Source organism: Myxine glutinosa, chromosome 5 (genome assembly GCF_964187855.1).
Source record: "Myxine glutinosa chromosome 5, kmMyxGlut1.1, whole genome shotgun sequence".
Lineage (NCBI taxonomy): Eukaryota > Metazoa > Chordata > Myxini > Myxiniformes > Myxinidae > Myxine > Myxine glutinosa.
In genome coordinates, this window is record NC_136265.1 from 155,316,980 (window position 1) to 155,333,742 (window position 16,763).

The 16,763-nt window shown below is 51.7% G+C and overlaps 1 protein-coding gene across 5 annotated transcripts in view; it reads right to left on the reverse strand.

Moving 5' to 3' along the window:
• Positions 1–16,763, reverse strand: part of LOC137428362 (protein kinase C alpha type-like) — a 550,957-nt gene that overhangs the window by 20,957 nt on the left and 513,237 nt on the right. Inside the window, exon 17 of one of the 5 annotated variants that reach the window (XM_078778902.1) lies at positions 9,389–9,395. The exons of the other annotated variants lie outside the window; for them this stretch is intronic. Within the exon in view, the coding sequence (XP_078635028.1) occupies positions 9,389–9,395 (7 nt within the window). The remainder of the gene's footprint in view (positions 1–9,388; positions 9,396–16,763) is intronic. 5 annotated transcript variants of the gene reach the window in all.

Genomic DNA, 16,763 nt, shown 5'->3' on the forward strand with positions numbered 1-16,763 from the left:
CCGTGTGAGGAATGGTCAAATTACCATTCCCCCACGTAGGGTACACTATCCTCATTCGTCCACTATACTTGAGCCTCTTCGTGCGGAAATACATCGTCACAGCTCGGCTTCGAAAGGCCGAGCGATCCATTCGGTTGGTTTGTCTCCTGTAGGTTGGGTCCGTCCGGCATTTTCGATCCAGGGGAGGAGGCATGGACAGGCCGAGGTTCAGGGGCCCATCCCTGCGTGGGGCCTCGCGGTCCCACGCACGATGACCCACCCGCCCATGGTCGGAGCATCGCACCCGCAAAGGTGCGCGGCTCCGAAATCTCCTACCTCCCCTTGAACCTCGCCGATTGCCTTTTCCGCCACGGCGCGGCACCAACCATACAGGGCGGGGTCCGGCACGAATCGTGCACATCGGTCCTTGTGACACGGCAGCGGCATCGATCCCCGCCGGTCCCCGCCGCACACAACTCACCGAGGGCTCACGTCGGCTAACCGTCGCGCTAAACGCTACCCCAGTCGGTGTCGATGCTTGAGCCGCGTTCTCACCACTCGCGACCCACTTCGCACTCGCACACTGAGGCGTCCCTGCACCTCCCATACATTCTGTTACTGCACACTCCCCTTCCACATTCTCTGGTGTCCATTCTCCCTCGCACACCGTACTCGCACCTACACACCTAGGCACACTCACGCCGTTCACACAATCCGTTACACACTCGGTAACACCCCCGGGTGTGCACTCTCTTGTTACACATCCTGCAACACGCTCTGGTGTGCACTCCTGCACACTCTCTGTAACACACTCTCCTGTTACACACTCTTCCCACACACATTCCATCATACACTTTTCTCGCTCACACTCACGCTCCGGTGCACACTTTTCTCTCACACGCGCGCCAGTCGCCCTCGTACACCGCACAATGGACCTTCCACGACCGCCCGGGTTTCGCCTCGATCCCAAGCGCGCCAAAAACCTTTTCGCGCCAAACACATTCCCGCCATTATTCCTACTCACCTTGGGGACCTTCTTCTCTGGCAGCACCTGCAAACTTTTTATACTCAGAGGCAAAAGTTATTGTGACATGGAATTTTTTCATTGGTAATCTTGTGAATGAATTTTTGGATTTGAACCAGAGAAAGAGTGTGTTAAAATGGTCGAAGAAACGCAACCAAGCAGTTGTTGTTCGAATTGCATGAAATTTGCAAGAAGCATGACATATTCGAGAAAAATGGCCAGCAATGTTCACTTTAAAAGGCCAGACAACCAGACGCTTATCATTTCCACTCAATGCAGTCTTAAGAAGTGCAGAAGTCAGAAAAACACCTCTATTCATCGTTTTGGAATAAGTTCGACATGCCACGCCTCGGGGAAAATGACAGATGGAGAGCTATAGGTATGCTTCAGTCTGGTACCTCGCAGCGTGATGTTGCTCGTCGATTCAACGTCCATAGAAACACCATTTGGCACAGCTTCACCGAGCTGACGGTAGGACACGTGTCTACAGGTGCACAGGTGAACGTTACATCAGGCCATGTGTTCTGGAAGGGGATCGTTTTGGAGGTGGGGGCGTTATGATCTGGGGTGGGATAACAGCTGCAGCAAGAACGCCAATGATTCTGATTGAGGGGAACTTGAATGCTGTGAGGTACCGAGACGAGATTTTGCAAATGGCCGCTTTACCGTTTTTGCAACAGAACGGCCCTAGAGTGACGTTTCAACACGATAATGCCAGACCACACGTTGCTCGAGTTGTACAGCAGTATCTTAATCAGAACAATGTTAATGTGTTACCCTGGCCTGCAAGATCCCCTGATTTGTCACCCATTGAACACGTCTGGGATGAAATGGAGCGACGTTTATGACGTCATCCGAATCCTCCAAAAACGCTGCAGGAACTCCACCAAATCCTTCCTCGGATATGGAATGATCTTCCCAAGGACTTTCATCGACGTTTAGTGGCCTCAATGAGGCGAAGGTGCCAGGCCTGCATCAATGCACAAGGTGGACACACTCGCTACTGACTGTGTGAACTTGCTTGTGAACCCCCTCTTGTGTTGTGGCTCATTTGCATATGCCAGGTGCACTGTTCTTATGGACTGTTGATCGTTACCATACCTTGAAACATTTGTCTTTCCATGTAATAACATTTCATTCGCGGCAGTAAACGTTTAACACTGATTCTGTTTGTTGTTTGTGTGTCACAATAACTTTTGCCTTTGAGTATATTTTGTTAGCAAGCACGACATCACGGTGTGAATACAAACTTTGCGTACATTCCATTTCTACCTCCCGTGATTTAGTTACTTTCTCTGCCGTCTCTTCGGCCCCAATTGTTTCTTCTATTTCAATTATTTCTTCGACGACCACCGGCGCGCATGAATTTTCCCTGTCCAATTCGGCGGCCGTCGGCTTTTCTACACCCCGTGTCGCGATCTCTATACTCCCGGTCAACTTAGCTGCTCTCTGCCCAAGCTCGCTCTCCACGCGCTCCTCACACCGCGTCACCTCATTGCGTCCCAATGCGACCTCCTCGCTCAACCCGCGCCTTATGTCCTCCCCCATTTCTTTTATTTCTTTATTTGACGCCACCCTCATTTTTTCCAATTCCCGGGTGGATTTGTCCCCCATTTCTTTCAATTGGTTCTTTTGGATGTCCATTTTGTTTTCCAACCCATTCATTGTTTCTTTCAATTCGCCCTTGTTACACCTTGCTTCGTCCCTCTGCATTTCTATAGATGCTCGTAGTTGCTCCATGGGCAAGTACAGGTTCACATCCGCTGGCACCTCGGGCTCGGCTCTCGCCGCCACGTGCAAAGTGCCGCCATTTTCTAACCCTGCTGCCGGCCCCTCATCAATTTCCTCCTCTTCTACCAACCCTTCCTGTGGGTCCTGGGTCATTAATTCTTCCCTATCATCTACCCCCACTGGCATTCGACCGTCTTGGCTAGCCATGGTGTGAATATAAATTTTGCTTTTAAAAACTAAATTTCGGTCGCTCGCAATTTTCGGGCCAATTCGTCCAAAACATTTTTGTTAGGGTTCCAAATGCCACTCCCAGACACCAATTGTGACGGTTCTCCACCGCCCTTCTTACTCTTACCAAGGGGGGATTAAGCCCCTTGTTCTTTCTGGGCTTGGCGGAACCGAGAGACATGAAACGCCTCTTCCGGACAAACGCAAGATAGGGTTTCAGGACAATCCTCGCTCGTACCTTAATCCCTGCGATGCCACGGAAGCGGGGAAGCAAGCCTCACACGAGCCACGTGTAATTTGGGGTACACCAAGCGGATTGCGTAACACGTGGTCTGTGCAGTCACCGTTAATTATTGGACGCCGATTCGAGCGGTTCTATTTGTACCACGCTTAGTCAATGGTGGAAATCCCAAGAACAATCGAATGGAAGGAAGAACACAGGTTTAATTATTATTCCCACAAGTATGTACAATGATCGGTAGAAGCAGAGACACAGAGCAGAACTTAAGCAGTCTTATTCTTAACACCCAGACTCGGGCCCGTCACACTCACACAGGGAATTTGCAGGCAGGATGTTGTTCAGGCCAAACGCGCCGACTTGGTCGTCCAGGAACGGCGCCGTCCGGCTCTCCTCGGTCCCAGCACGTCCCGCAAAGAAGGCCAGCAAGCGGTGGAAGGATCCTCATAGCGCGTCTCCCGAACAAAAGGCAGCCGATGAGGTAGGAAGGAAAAGTACGCGTCTCTCAGCGCGGCTGGCGGTTACACAGTGCGTTATCACTCGCATAACTCAATGCACTATATGCGGCTCGGCTTCAAGCTCAACCGAGCGTTACTTTCATATGAGCACGTATCCTGGTTCATGCGCGTCTTTCGCCGATCTCGTATCTTTCAAAGTCCTCTGCCGCTGACCGCGGTACGACGACTCCTTCACTCCTCACTCAATGCCAACTCAGTCCTCGTACCTCAATTGCTGGTGGAACTCCTCCTGGTGGCTTTGCCCAACAGGTTATATCGACACGACATGAACCTTCTCAAACCTTTCAACCACGCCCTGTGACGCAGTGCTGCAGCCACACCCTGTGAGCCCTGATTGGCGGCTAGCGCTTACCGGCAGCTTCTCTGCCGCCCTCATGCGGCCCCCGACTCGACCCTCCAGGCCGGCCTCGTGTTAATTCGCGCCAAAAACCAAAGGCAGCACAAAGAGACGTAAGGCGATGGAGGCGGCATAGGACAATGGAAGAGATGAAAGGACCTATTCTCCTTACTCTACTCAATGCAAAACTAACACAGGAAAAGGACTAAGCTCACAAATACGAAGAAATAACTGAACTATCGCGAGGCTACATGTTGTTTGTGTGACTAACTATGAGGGGGAAATTTAACCTTTATTATACAAAACTCAAAACCGCAACAGTATGTACAGTCACGTGAAAAAGTAAGCCCCATGTAAAGTTTTGACTTTTTCAACATATTTTAACATACAGCTATTTGATCTTCATTTCAACAATATTGATAGATAAAGGTGATATAATATAACAAATATCATGAAACATTTACATTTTGTAGTCCATTGTATAATTTAAATAAACATAAATTCAAATTTCGCACGTGGAAAAAGTAAGTACACCCTTGGCTCGAATAGGTGGTATTGCGCCCTTTGGCAGAAACAACCTCAAGGAGGCGTTTCTTATAACTGTCTACCAGTCTCTGACATCGACTGGGAGAAATTTTTGCCCACTTCTCCATGCAGAATTCTTTCAGCTGTGCGATGTTTGAGGGGTTTCGTGCATGCACAGCTCGTTTCAAATCCCCCCAGAACATCTCGATGGGATTTAGATCCAGGCTTTGACTTGGCCATTCCAGAACCCTCCATTTCTTTCTTTTCAGCCATTCCTTGGTGGATTTACTGGTATGTTTAGGGTCATTGTCATGTTGCAAGGTCCACCTTCGGTTGAGCTTCAACTTTCCGACAGATGGCCTCACATTATCCTCAAGCACCCTCTGGTATAATGAAGAATTCATAGTGGATTCTATGATGGTGAGCTGCCCAGGCCCTGATGCAGCAAAGCTGCCCCAAACCATAATATTTCCACCACCATGCTTTGCAGTTGGTATCAGGTTCTTGTGGTCAAATGCTGTCTTTGGTTTTCGCCAAACATGTCTTCTGATACTGTGGCCAAATAGCTCTACCTTTGACTCATCTGTCCAGAGCACATTGTTCCAGAAGTGCTGGTCCTTGCCTCGGTGTTCATTGGCAAACTTTAGTCTTGCCCTGATGTTCTTTCTGGACAGCAAAGGTTTCCTCCTGGCACACCTCCCGTGTAGATCAAATTTGTGCAGCCTCTTTCTAATGGTAGGCTCGTGCACTTTGACATCAACAGTGGCAAGAGCTACCTGTAGGTCCCGTGATGACATTCTGGGGTTCTTAGAGACTTCTTTCAGCATCTTGCGGTCTGCTCTCGGGCTGAACATGCTGGGGCGGCCTGACCTGAATAAGTTGACAGTTGTTTGGAATCTTCTCCACTTGTAGATGATCTTCCGGACAGTCGAATGATTGATTTCAAATTGTTTGGAGATCTTTTTAAATCCCTTCCCAGACTCGTAGGCATCTATAACCTTCTTTCTGAAGGCTTCAGAGAGCTCTTTTGATCTCGGCATGGTGACGCCGCACACTTCAACAACAAAGAGCAAACCAAACTAAATGTCTGAGGTTTAAATAAGACAGGTTCCTCCAAGATCCTCTCTAAAGATGTTCTCATCATTTGCACCTGAGCTGGTGCACCTGATTCTAATTTTATGTGTTTGAAGTAGTGATAAATGTTGTGATAAAGTCGGGAGGATTCTTGCCCGAATCCTATTAACGAGATTTTTTTTCCTCAAAATTAATGATGATGCACTTGCTGAATCATGGTGTGGTTTTCATCATCAGGGAAGTACAACTGGCATGATATTCACTGCTTGCCAAATACAAGAAAAATGTAGGGATCAGCATCAACTGTGGCACACAGCATTTGTTGATGTAACCAAGGCTTTTGACACTGGCATCCGGCCTGCACTCTGGAAAGCCCTCAGCAAATTTGTCTGTCCTATCAAATTTGTCAGCATAGTACGTCAGTTCCTTTATGGCATGATCAGAAGAGTCATGATGGCATGGTCGCCAGGAGAGCTGCCAGGGGCCTTTATCATAAATGGTATAAATCAAGGCTGTGCACCGGCACCTAGCCTTTTTGGATTGTTATTCGCAGCCATACTACGGAAGGCCTTGCAAAATTATGCCGAAGGAGTTGCCATTCGATTCTGGACCAACAAGCATTTGAATCTTGCAGCGCTGAAAGCAAACACCCAAACGATGGTTTTTCAGGAGCTGTTGGATGCAGACGACACAAAATGCTGTCCTTGGTGATTATTTGTCTTGTCTTAGCAATGACAGACAGTTTCCATTTGCGTTAGACTGTGAAGCCACTCTGGGACACACAACTAACTTGATTCATAGACAACCTCATCCTTGACATCAAGGGACAAGATTCATCATGGGTAATCATGGTCGTGGAACAAGTCGATCATAGTGACACAAGATAAATGAGTTTGCTTAGTTAATTTCCGAATGACATAACGTTTGGTGTTTGCCAGCACTAGTTATATCTGACACTTCATGCCTGATAGGCCATTCCTAAGCTGGAGGTAAATATTAGTGCTTTGTGGGCACTCCTGCAAATATTTGACATCATCCTTCATATCCAGCAACTGGCTGTGGATAAGCATCAATTCTCGCAGGGGTATGGCAATGCTGCCGAGATGCCCCCTGTATAGTGTTACGGACGCGGTTAAAGATGTTATTTTACCGAGCGGTGGTGTTGCCGCGGCCGAACAGTGCTTCCCTGATTAATACCCGATTTGCCCCAAACTTTGGCCGGATCGCGCCACCGCTATTCAATCGGGAAAACTCTAAAGCGACCGAATGCAAAGAGGAAAAGGAATAAGACGAGAAAAGGGTTGAAAATACGATTACTATTTATTACTATTTACAGGCTCAAAATAACCAAGGAGAAGGAAGGATAAGAAAATAATTTACAGAAGATATTAGATACACAGTGCAACGCTAGCTTACCTACAGTCTTAATTAACCCAGGGACAGAACAAACAAGGACAGACTCACACGGGGAATGATGATAGGACTGGCGGGAGATGGATGTTGGCGGGATAGGGAGGTCCAACTGGTCCTGCAGCCAATCGACTCATTGGGCAGCCGCCGCTCCTTCGCGGCCCTGCTCCAAACTGCCGTCCAGGCCTCACGCTGCTGTGGCTGCAGTTTCGGTGGCTCCAGCTGCAGTAAAAATGCAGTTTCGGTGGCTCGAGCTGCAGTAAATGCAGTTTCGGTGGCTCGAGCTGCAGTAAGTGCAGTTTCGGTGGCTCGAGCTGCAGCTCAACTCTGGACTTCTCTCGGACTCAACTCAAAGCGCATCTCTTGGACCCAACTGCTCGGACTCCCTCTCGTCTCTCTGTAAAAGCTCATCTCCTCGGGAAACGCCCTGCCGTGGGTTATATAGGCCCCGCCCCTCAACCTTTGCGAACCTCCCCGATCGCTCTTCCTCCGCCCTCTCTAGCCAAACCCCTGGCTCATGGTTGGTCGAGTGGGGCTGGCTCACTCCTCCCCTCTATGACAAGGTGGAGACACGCCTTTATTCTCCGACCCTGCCTCATGGTCAATGGCGGCAATTGGAGGGGAGGTTCTTGGCAATGGCACTCGAGGCCTGGCAATGACGAAAGGGGAAATGAAAGTTTTGGGAATGGGAATGAAGGGAATCTATCTCTTTCACTGGTGCAATGGAGTATTTCAATTAATGGGAGACACAGCCTTACCCTAAAACACATAATAAGATATAACTATTGAACAGGGGTACTCTATGATTGGCTGACGTGCATGCTTTTGGACTAATTATGGGACGCCCTTTGACCTTTACACAGCTCCGGAGGCAAGAGGTGCAGAATAAACAATAATAATAATAATAAAGCACACAACAAAAAAAATACAGTCCTCATATCCGCAACACTGCACCCTCCTCCTCTTAGGCACGGCCCGGGCCTACAACTTTTATTTAGTGTGACACGTAGGTGTAGTTCCCTCTACTTTTAACCTGACCCTGAGTGCGACAGTTTTTAAAACATAAATAAATGTGTCCCGCTGCTCCATTGCACCCTGCCTAACAGACTTACGCCCACAGTTAACCGAATTGCGGAATGGTCTTCAAACTATACATTGACGGTGGGGAGCATTATTTACAGTGACGCTATTTTATTTACAAAACTCAACCCAGGACCTGTAATTGTTCTTTCTGGGGGGAGACAGTCTGCTCTGCATCGACACACCATGAAAGCACCCAAAAACGCACCAATCGGTGCAGTCATCACTGTTCAATAATAAAAATAACCAAACAACCCCTAACCCTGCAGGTGGTCTCTTGCTCTTCGGCTCCCTCTGCTGGCTATTATTATTTCTTCCAGTTGTTGTCATTTTCTTTGCTTTTCTTACTGGCGGCCTATTTGCAATAAAGCTTGCCCAAACGTGTCCATTTTATTTTCTTTATTTATGGCCCACAGGGCCGACTACGTGTGGATCACCTGTGGGGCATCGGTGCCCTGTGGCCAAGGTCCGCCAGCAAGATTTCGGGCCCTCATGGCCGGTTCCAGCAGAGGGGCCAGGCCCCAACCCATGGGGTCCATAAGTGGTGCTCGGCCACTGACATGTGGTCCATAATGTGGTGCATCGATGCAGACAGCTGGTTCTGGGAATTCCGGGCGCACAATGGAGGACTCACGCACGCTCCCCTCGGTGCCCAATGGCGCACAGGTCATGTGGGAGAAAAAGGGGGGAAGACAAATGAGCGAGGGGTAAGGTCACAAGGGTACACATCAATAAGGCAATGCAAGGCGAAATGCGTACGGAGGGTGAAGTGAGAAAGCTCGTCCCTACCGTACGTCACCCCCCTGTCACCTACACTACCCTTGCCCTTACCCCATATGTACAAAATCTGCACATTACCAATCCGTCGCTACTGTCACGTCTCCCCATATTTCCCCTATACCAAATTCGTCTCCACAATCCCTCTACTTCAAAATTTCCCATCACCCAATTCGTCATCAACCCTCATAAGGAGGAAGAGATGGAACATCAAGCACAATGTCACACCCACGTCATGATGCGTCCCACAATCCAAAACATTTGCACATAAAAAATAATCAAAACATGGCATGGTGTGGAGGTACCTGTCACCTCAGGTGAGTGGATGCAGATGGTGCGAGGAGACTTCAATCCTAACTATCCTCTAAATGACTTTAACACACTTTACACTACCCGGGGTCTTTCCCTGCCAATCCATTGGCCAACTTACACTATGGGTTCTAAAAACCAATTCCCATTGACCAAACTGTGGTGCTTCTCAATTTGGGGTCTCACTCCCCCGATTCATCTCCCGGTGCCCTTGTACAATTTCTGGGCTGTGACGTGTAGCTCTCCCAGCAGGTCTACCCACCTGCACACCTCCACCACTGCAGTTGCCACCCGAGCTTACCTAGCTCCTCACCCTAACCTATCTAATTGGGGAAGGCCCCTCCTGGCTCTGTCACCCCCTGGTGCCCTCTGGCACTGGGCTACCCGGGTCCGTCCTCCGGATCCTCGGGCCCCATCCACAACTACCGGCTCCCAGAGCCCACCTGCGGCCTCACCTGGCCGACATCCTCACAGTGGTGGAGTGCCCAAACCAACTACACACACTAACAGGCTACACGCCCAGCCATTTCCACAACACTAATGCACCCATCCAAATACCATTCTTTCACCTCGCACCACAGATGCCAATATCCAACCACAATTTACCTGTACCCTCTACCTAACACTTACACTACCCGCCCCGGGTATTCGTGATGGGGGTCCACTCTTCCCCGATTCACACCTTCGCACCATCCACTCCACTCCACAATTTCCACCATACTCACTCCACGACCATCCATTCAATACTCCATATACTCCATACCATTTATTCCACACAACCACATACACCTGTTGTTGCACACCTGTGCACTCACACCTGGTGCCACCTGCACCCTCCTTCCTTCCTGGACCATTTGGTCAACACAACACACCTCACCATCACCATCACTCAAACACTGCTCCACACACCTGTCCAGATGCACACCTGTGCAATCACACCTGTTCACCACACACTTTTCACAATACACTTCTCGACACCTCCAACACTCACACGGCATCATCTGATCTACCTGTTACCCTGCTAACTTAGTGCTCCCCGTCTTCCCTTTAAACTAAGCACATACCACGTCATTATCATCCACTCTAAGCTACCTGCGTCCCCAGCTACCTGGTGTCATTGTCACTAACTAACCTTACCGTTACCTATTGTCAATCTCTTCTAGATCCCTACACACAATATCCTAACCCACCCGGGCTAGTTTTCACTGCCATACACCCCATAAGCTAGTGCTCCTTTGCCCCCCTCTGTGAGGGATGGTGGATTGGCCATCCCTTCACATGGGGAATCTCCCACTACCATCCCCCCAGTCCTCTGACGCTACGAGCCCCCGTCGCAAGAGGTACTGGGTCCTGCCTCGGCATCTAGAGCCGAGGCGATTCATGAGGGCGCCTACTCGCCGGCATAAGGTCTTATCCGGTCGGCATGGACGATCCGAGGGGGGGGTCCGTGGCCCCATTTTGATCTTAATGACCACGTCACAGATTTGCGACAGGACGACTCCTGGGCCTTGCCAGGGGGAGGTGAGTTTTGGGCACCTTCCCTTCCGTCTCCGGGGATTAAAGAACCAAATCTTCATCCCCGGAGCGTATTGACTCCCCTGGCTCCGGTCGTCGTACCTGCGCTTCATCTTGGCCCCCGCCAGATGGAGCTGGCGGCAGGCGAAGGCATGGACCCGCTCCACGCCTTCCTCCAAGTGACGTGCGTAACCCTCCCTCGGCGGTGTATCCGTGGTGTCTGGCACAGGACCGCATAGCAAGTCGGCGGGAGCCCATAACTCCCGCCCATACATAAGCAACGCTGGACTGCATGCGGTGGCCCCGTGCTGGCTAGTTCGGTAGGCCATCAACAGGTACGGGAGATGTTCGTCCCAGTCATCCTGACGGGTGGTGGTGAACAATTCCAGTTGTTGGATCAATGTTCGATTGAACCTTTCCACCATCCCGTCAGATTGTGGCCGCAAGGGCGTGGTTCTGGTTTTTCGAATTGACAGGAGTCTGCACACATCTTTTAGCAATTGACTTTCAAAATTTCGACCCTGATCGGTGTGCAGCTCCTGTGGAATCCCGTGCCGACATACAAATCCTTCTACGAAGGCCTGCGCTACCACCCCTGCTTCTTGGTTGGGGAGGGCATAGGCCTCCGGCCACTTGGTGAAATAGTCCATTACAACGAGGATATACTTATTACCTTGGCGGGTGCGGGGCAGCGGTCCTAGAATATCCATAGCCACCCGCTCAAGGGGGGCCCCCACCTGATGTAATTGAAGGGGGGCCCTCATCCTCCGTGCTGGTCCCTTTTTGGCAGAACAGGCGTCGCATCTCCGACACCAGTCCTGTATGTCGCGCCCCATATTCACCCAATAGAACCTCCGGCGGACCCGAGATATTGTCTTTGTCCTGCCCAAATGGCCGCCGGAGCGGGTACCATGCACCTGTTGTAATATGACGTTCTTGAATTTGTCAGGGACTATCACCAGCCAGGAAGTTCTATCAGTGGGAACCTCCACCCACTTGCGATATAAGATGTTGCCTTTCAACTCCAGGGTCTGCCACTGAGCCCAATACGCCTTTGTTTGCGCCCCGAGGGGGGTGACCTCTTCCCCCTTTGGTCTTTGCCCCAATTTGACCCAATTGAACACCGGCCCCAGGACAGGATCCTCCTGCTGGGCCGTGCTCCAAGCCAAATCTCCAAATTCCTCGTCCGCGGTTAGTGGCAAAATTGGCCCTCTCACCCGGGTTGCCCGGATGACGAGAACCGGGGCAGAATCGCCCAATTGCTCCCTCTCCTCGTGTCTCGCACAAAATTTGCAGTTTTCCCCCAGACAAGGACGCCGAGAGAGTGCGTCCGCATTACCATGGGTCTTCCCGGCCCTATGGGTCACATTGAAATCGTACTGCTGCAACTTTTCCAACCACCTTGCAATTTGGCCCTCCGGTTCCTTGAACCGCAGGAGCCATTGCAGGGAGGAATGGTCAGTTCGAACCGAAAATTTCCGCCCGTACAGGTACGGGTGGAAATGGTTCATGGCAGCCAGCATAGCCAATAACTCTTTGTGAGTGACACAATAATTTCGCTCGGGCCTACTTAAGGCCCGACTATAGTAACCAATCACTCTCTCCACGCCCTCCTGTGTCTGAGACAAAACTGCGCCCAATCCTTCCTGGCTCGCATCCGTGTCCAGGGTAAATGCCCCGTTACTAGTGGGGTAAGCTAGAAGGGGTGCGGATGTTAGACACCCCTTCAATTTTTGGAAGGCCTCGTGGCACTCCCGTGTCCAATTAAATCGCGTCCCCTTCTCCGTAAGCCGGTGGAGGGGACGGCCCAACTCCGCAAATTTTGCCACAAAGCACCGGTAGTAGGAGCAGAGTCCTAAAAATCCCCACACCTCTTTGATGGTACGTGGCGCGGGCCACTCCTCTACCGCTTTAATTTTGTCTGGGTCCGTTTTTACCCCCTCGCAGCCGATCACGTGACCTAGATAGGCCACCTCTCTTGCAAACAAAGTGCACTTACTCGGGTTCAGCTTTAACCCTGCCTGCCTGAGGCACCCGAACACCTGGTCCAAATTAGCTAACGCCTGGGGGAAGGTCTTGGCATGTACCAGGACGTCATCCAGGTATACCAGGCATGATTGCCATGGCATGCCGCCTAGCACACAACAACAACAACAACATGCATTTTAAGGCCATGTTCCCTGCCAGAGCGGGGGTTAGCCTTGCGGTCCCCATGACAATCTTCTCCATTTTGCCCTATTTTCTGCATCTCTCCTTGTTAACCCCCTTGCCCGCATTTCTTCTTCCACCATCTTTAGCCAAGTCTTTCTCGGTCTTCCCCGTCCTCTACTTCCTTCTACATTAACTTCCATCACTCTTCTCAACCAGTCACTTTCATCCTTCCTCAATACATGACCAAACCATCTCAACCTGTTCCTCTTCACAGCATCAATCACAGGCAATATTCCCATCATCTTTCGCAATTCATCATTTGTCTTCCTCTCTCTCAACGATACTCCGCACATCCATCGAACCATTCGCATTTCCACCCTTTCCAGCCTTCGTTGCTGCTCTACGTTCATTACCCATGTCTCGCTCCCATAAATCATAACACTTCTCACACATGCAGCATACACCTTTCCCTTCAGCTTCAGCGACACTCTCCTCCTCATCAGCATGCCACTCAGTTCCCGAAACTTCTTCCATGCACATCTCACTCGAGCAACCGTTGCAGAGTCTGATCCACCTTCTCCATTCAGCATGTCTCCGAGGTAGCAAAATGTTTTCACACCTTCCAGCTTCACGCCGTCTCCAAGATCCAACTCAACATTTCCTCCATCTGCAGCTCCCTCTGTGCACACCTTACATTTGAATGTAGCTGCCACACTGGTTAATGACCCTCTCAGACCACTACATTTTTGATGAACCCACTCAGCACACATTGTACATTGAATGGAGTTCACTCCGACACCCTTCCTGCACACAGCACACGGCCACTTCCCAGTTCTTTCCACCTCACCACATGCTTTACCACTTGCCATCACCTTTGTCTTTCCGATATTCACCTTCAGACCTTTTGTCTCCATACATTCCTTCCACTTGTTCATCTTTTCCTTCAGTCCATCCATACTTTCCGCAATCAACGCCAGATCATCTGCATACAACAACTCCCACGTTAAACCCTCCTTTACGGTCTGAGCCAGCACCTCCATCACAGCTACAAATAGTAGCATGCATCACAGCTACAAAATAATAGCATGCCGCCTAGCACATGCTCCATTAATCTCTCAAAGGTGGCGGGGGCGTTACACAAACCAAACGGCATCACAGTGAACTGATACAGCCCCTTACCTGTGGAAAATGCCGTTTTCTCCTTCCCTGTCCGATCCATCTCCACCTGCCAATACCCACTCTTGAGGTCCAAAGTTGTGAACCAATTTGAGCCCGCAACGGCATCGAGGGTGTCATCAATCCTTGGCAGGGGATATGAGTCCTTGTGTGTCACGTTGTTTAGCTGGCGATAGTCCACGCAGATGCGCGTGGTCCCATCCTTCTTTTTGACCAGCACAACAGGTGACATCCAAGGACTTCCCGAGGGCTCGATCACGCCTGCGTCGAGCATTTTTTCAACCTGCTCGTCAGCTTCCGCCCTCTTGCTCCAAGGGAGCCGTCGGGCGGCCTGACGAATAGGCCGGGCCTCACCGGTGTGGATCTGATGTTTCACCAGGCCCGTACGTCCAATATCCTCGGTGGACAAGGAGAAGAGGTCCAAATGGGACCCAACCAGTTTGTGTAAGGCCTCCCTCTGGGTACCTCCCAACTCTACACTACTACGATTTACCATCTCGCAAATGGGATCGGGCCAATTCCTAGAACTTATTGAAGGCTCCCCCTGGGGCCGGCTCGGCTGGATGTTCTCGCCCCTCACTGACGCGACTTCTCTAACTGGGGTGCAGCCAGCTATCTTCGTGCCCCTTACCATAGTGCGTGGTTCTGTGCTAATATTAATTACTCGGACGGCCACTACCGACCCGTCCGTTTTTACAAGGGTGCGGCCCACGATTAAACCAGGTATGGATCGCGCTGCCACCGGTTCGACCAGGCCGCAGGATTCCTGCCATGTCGGGCGGGCTGACCATCGGGCCGGGACTATGGCCTCGGCCCCCGGAGGGATGGTCACGGCCTCAGGAGCCTCCAGCTCCACCCTATCGGCCGTGCTCACCCCCTCCAATGGTAGCTCTTCCACCCCCCATTGCAGGATCCCCCGGCCCAAGTCGATTTTACAACCGCCGGCAGTCAACAAATCCAACCCTATTAAGCACGGGTCGCACACCTCCGCCACCCAAACCTCTATCTCTTGCTTTACCGATCCCAACTTGAGGGTCACCAAACCACGCCCTATGATCGGAGCCGTTGCCCCGGTAGCCAGCTGCAAGCTATGATTTTCCAGACGCTGGATTTTACCCCAGCCGTCTGCACTCGAATTAAGGACCACGGGGCTGATGATCGTGGCGCTAGCTCCTGTGTCCACTACGGCGTCTACCCCCACGCCGGCAATTTTGCACCGAATTGTCAAACTACCTGTTCCAATTTGGCCACAATGGATGACCTGTCGCGTCAACGAGGGCTTCTCTCCATCCCCTATTGCCGAACACCGCCCTGCATGCCCGGCACGTTCTAGTTTCCCGGGCCCTGGCGGGGGGGGGGGGGGGGGGTGTCTGAGGTCGGCTAGGCCGATCGATACGGGGCGGAGTTGAGGGCATCGGTTGGCGGGGAACGTCCCGGCACGGAGCTCGACACTCCCACGCACGGTGACCCATCCTAGCACAATTATAGCACCTCACCTGGTAAGGTGCTTGCCTCCGGTATTCCAAATTCCCCCCCCCCTGTATGTCCGAATTGGGGTACTCTGTCGGGGACTACCGGGGGCCACCACTGGAGCCGCCTGCCATGGTCCAGGTCCCGCGAGACGCCTTAGGGGGCCGCCCCCCATCTCGGGCCCCACCTGACGCACCGCCACTGCATGGCGCTCGCCTCCCCGGGCCAGGGTTGGGCTGCAGCGTCGGCCACCTGACTCATGGTCTGCGGGCGCCACATGGCGAGCTGTTGTCGGAGCTCCAGATCCGGAAGGGCCTGAATAAAGTGATCCAGCGCCAGGCTTTCCTGGGAACTCGCTGCCATGTCCGCGTGTGCAATCCCTACTGCGCGGCGAATATCGTGAGCAAGTTCCCCGATGGTCTCCTGTGGCTTGCGTTTACGCTGCACAAGTTGAGCTTTAACAAGCTCGCTTTGCTGCTCGATACCGAAACGGTTAATTAAAGCCGCACGGAGAGTTGGCAGGGTGAGAGCACCCGGTGGTAAAGCTGTCGGCACCTCCGCCGCCGCACCGCGCAGTGCTCCTACCAGGTGTACTCCACCTTCGTCCGGATTCCAACCGTTGCCTTTACACACGTACTCAAACTGTGCCAGGTACGCCCTCAAATCACTCTTGCCGTCATACGGCGCGAGTGGGACTTTGTGGGCGCCCGAAGGTCGGACTCCGCGCGTCACTCCCTGCGGGATCAACGCGGGACCAAACCGCTCGGGCTCCCACAGTACGCTATTCCCGGGGGGCTCCCGCGCGTCCCCCGTCCCTCCAAACACTACCCCCCGTGGTGTCGATGCCTGGGTCGCCCTGCCGCAGCCCGCTACCCACTCCATACCCGCACACCCTTGCTCACCAGCACCCCCCTCACTCCCCATAGCCAGACCTCCTTGCACACCTCCTCTTTCCATGTACTCCGGACCAGTCATACATCTCACCATTGGTCCCTCACGAACACCCGGGTCTACACCACGCCCCAAGCCGACTGAATCTCCCCTCACACCATATGCATTTCCGCGTATATCGTCACTCACCTCGGTACCTCGTCGTCGCACCTCCTCTGCCACCTGCAAACTATTTATTTGGTTAGTGAGCACATCATCATGATTTGAACACAGACCTTGCACATACTCCATCACTTCCTCCCTTATCTCCTTTTTAGTTTCCCTTCGTCT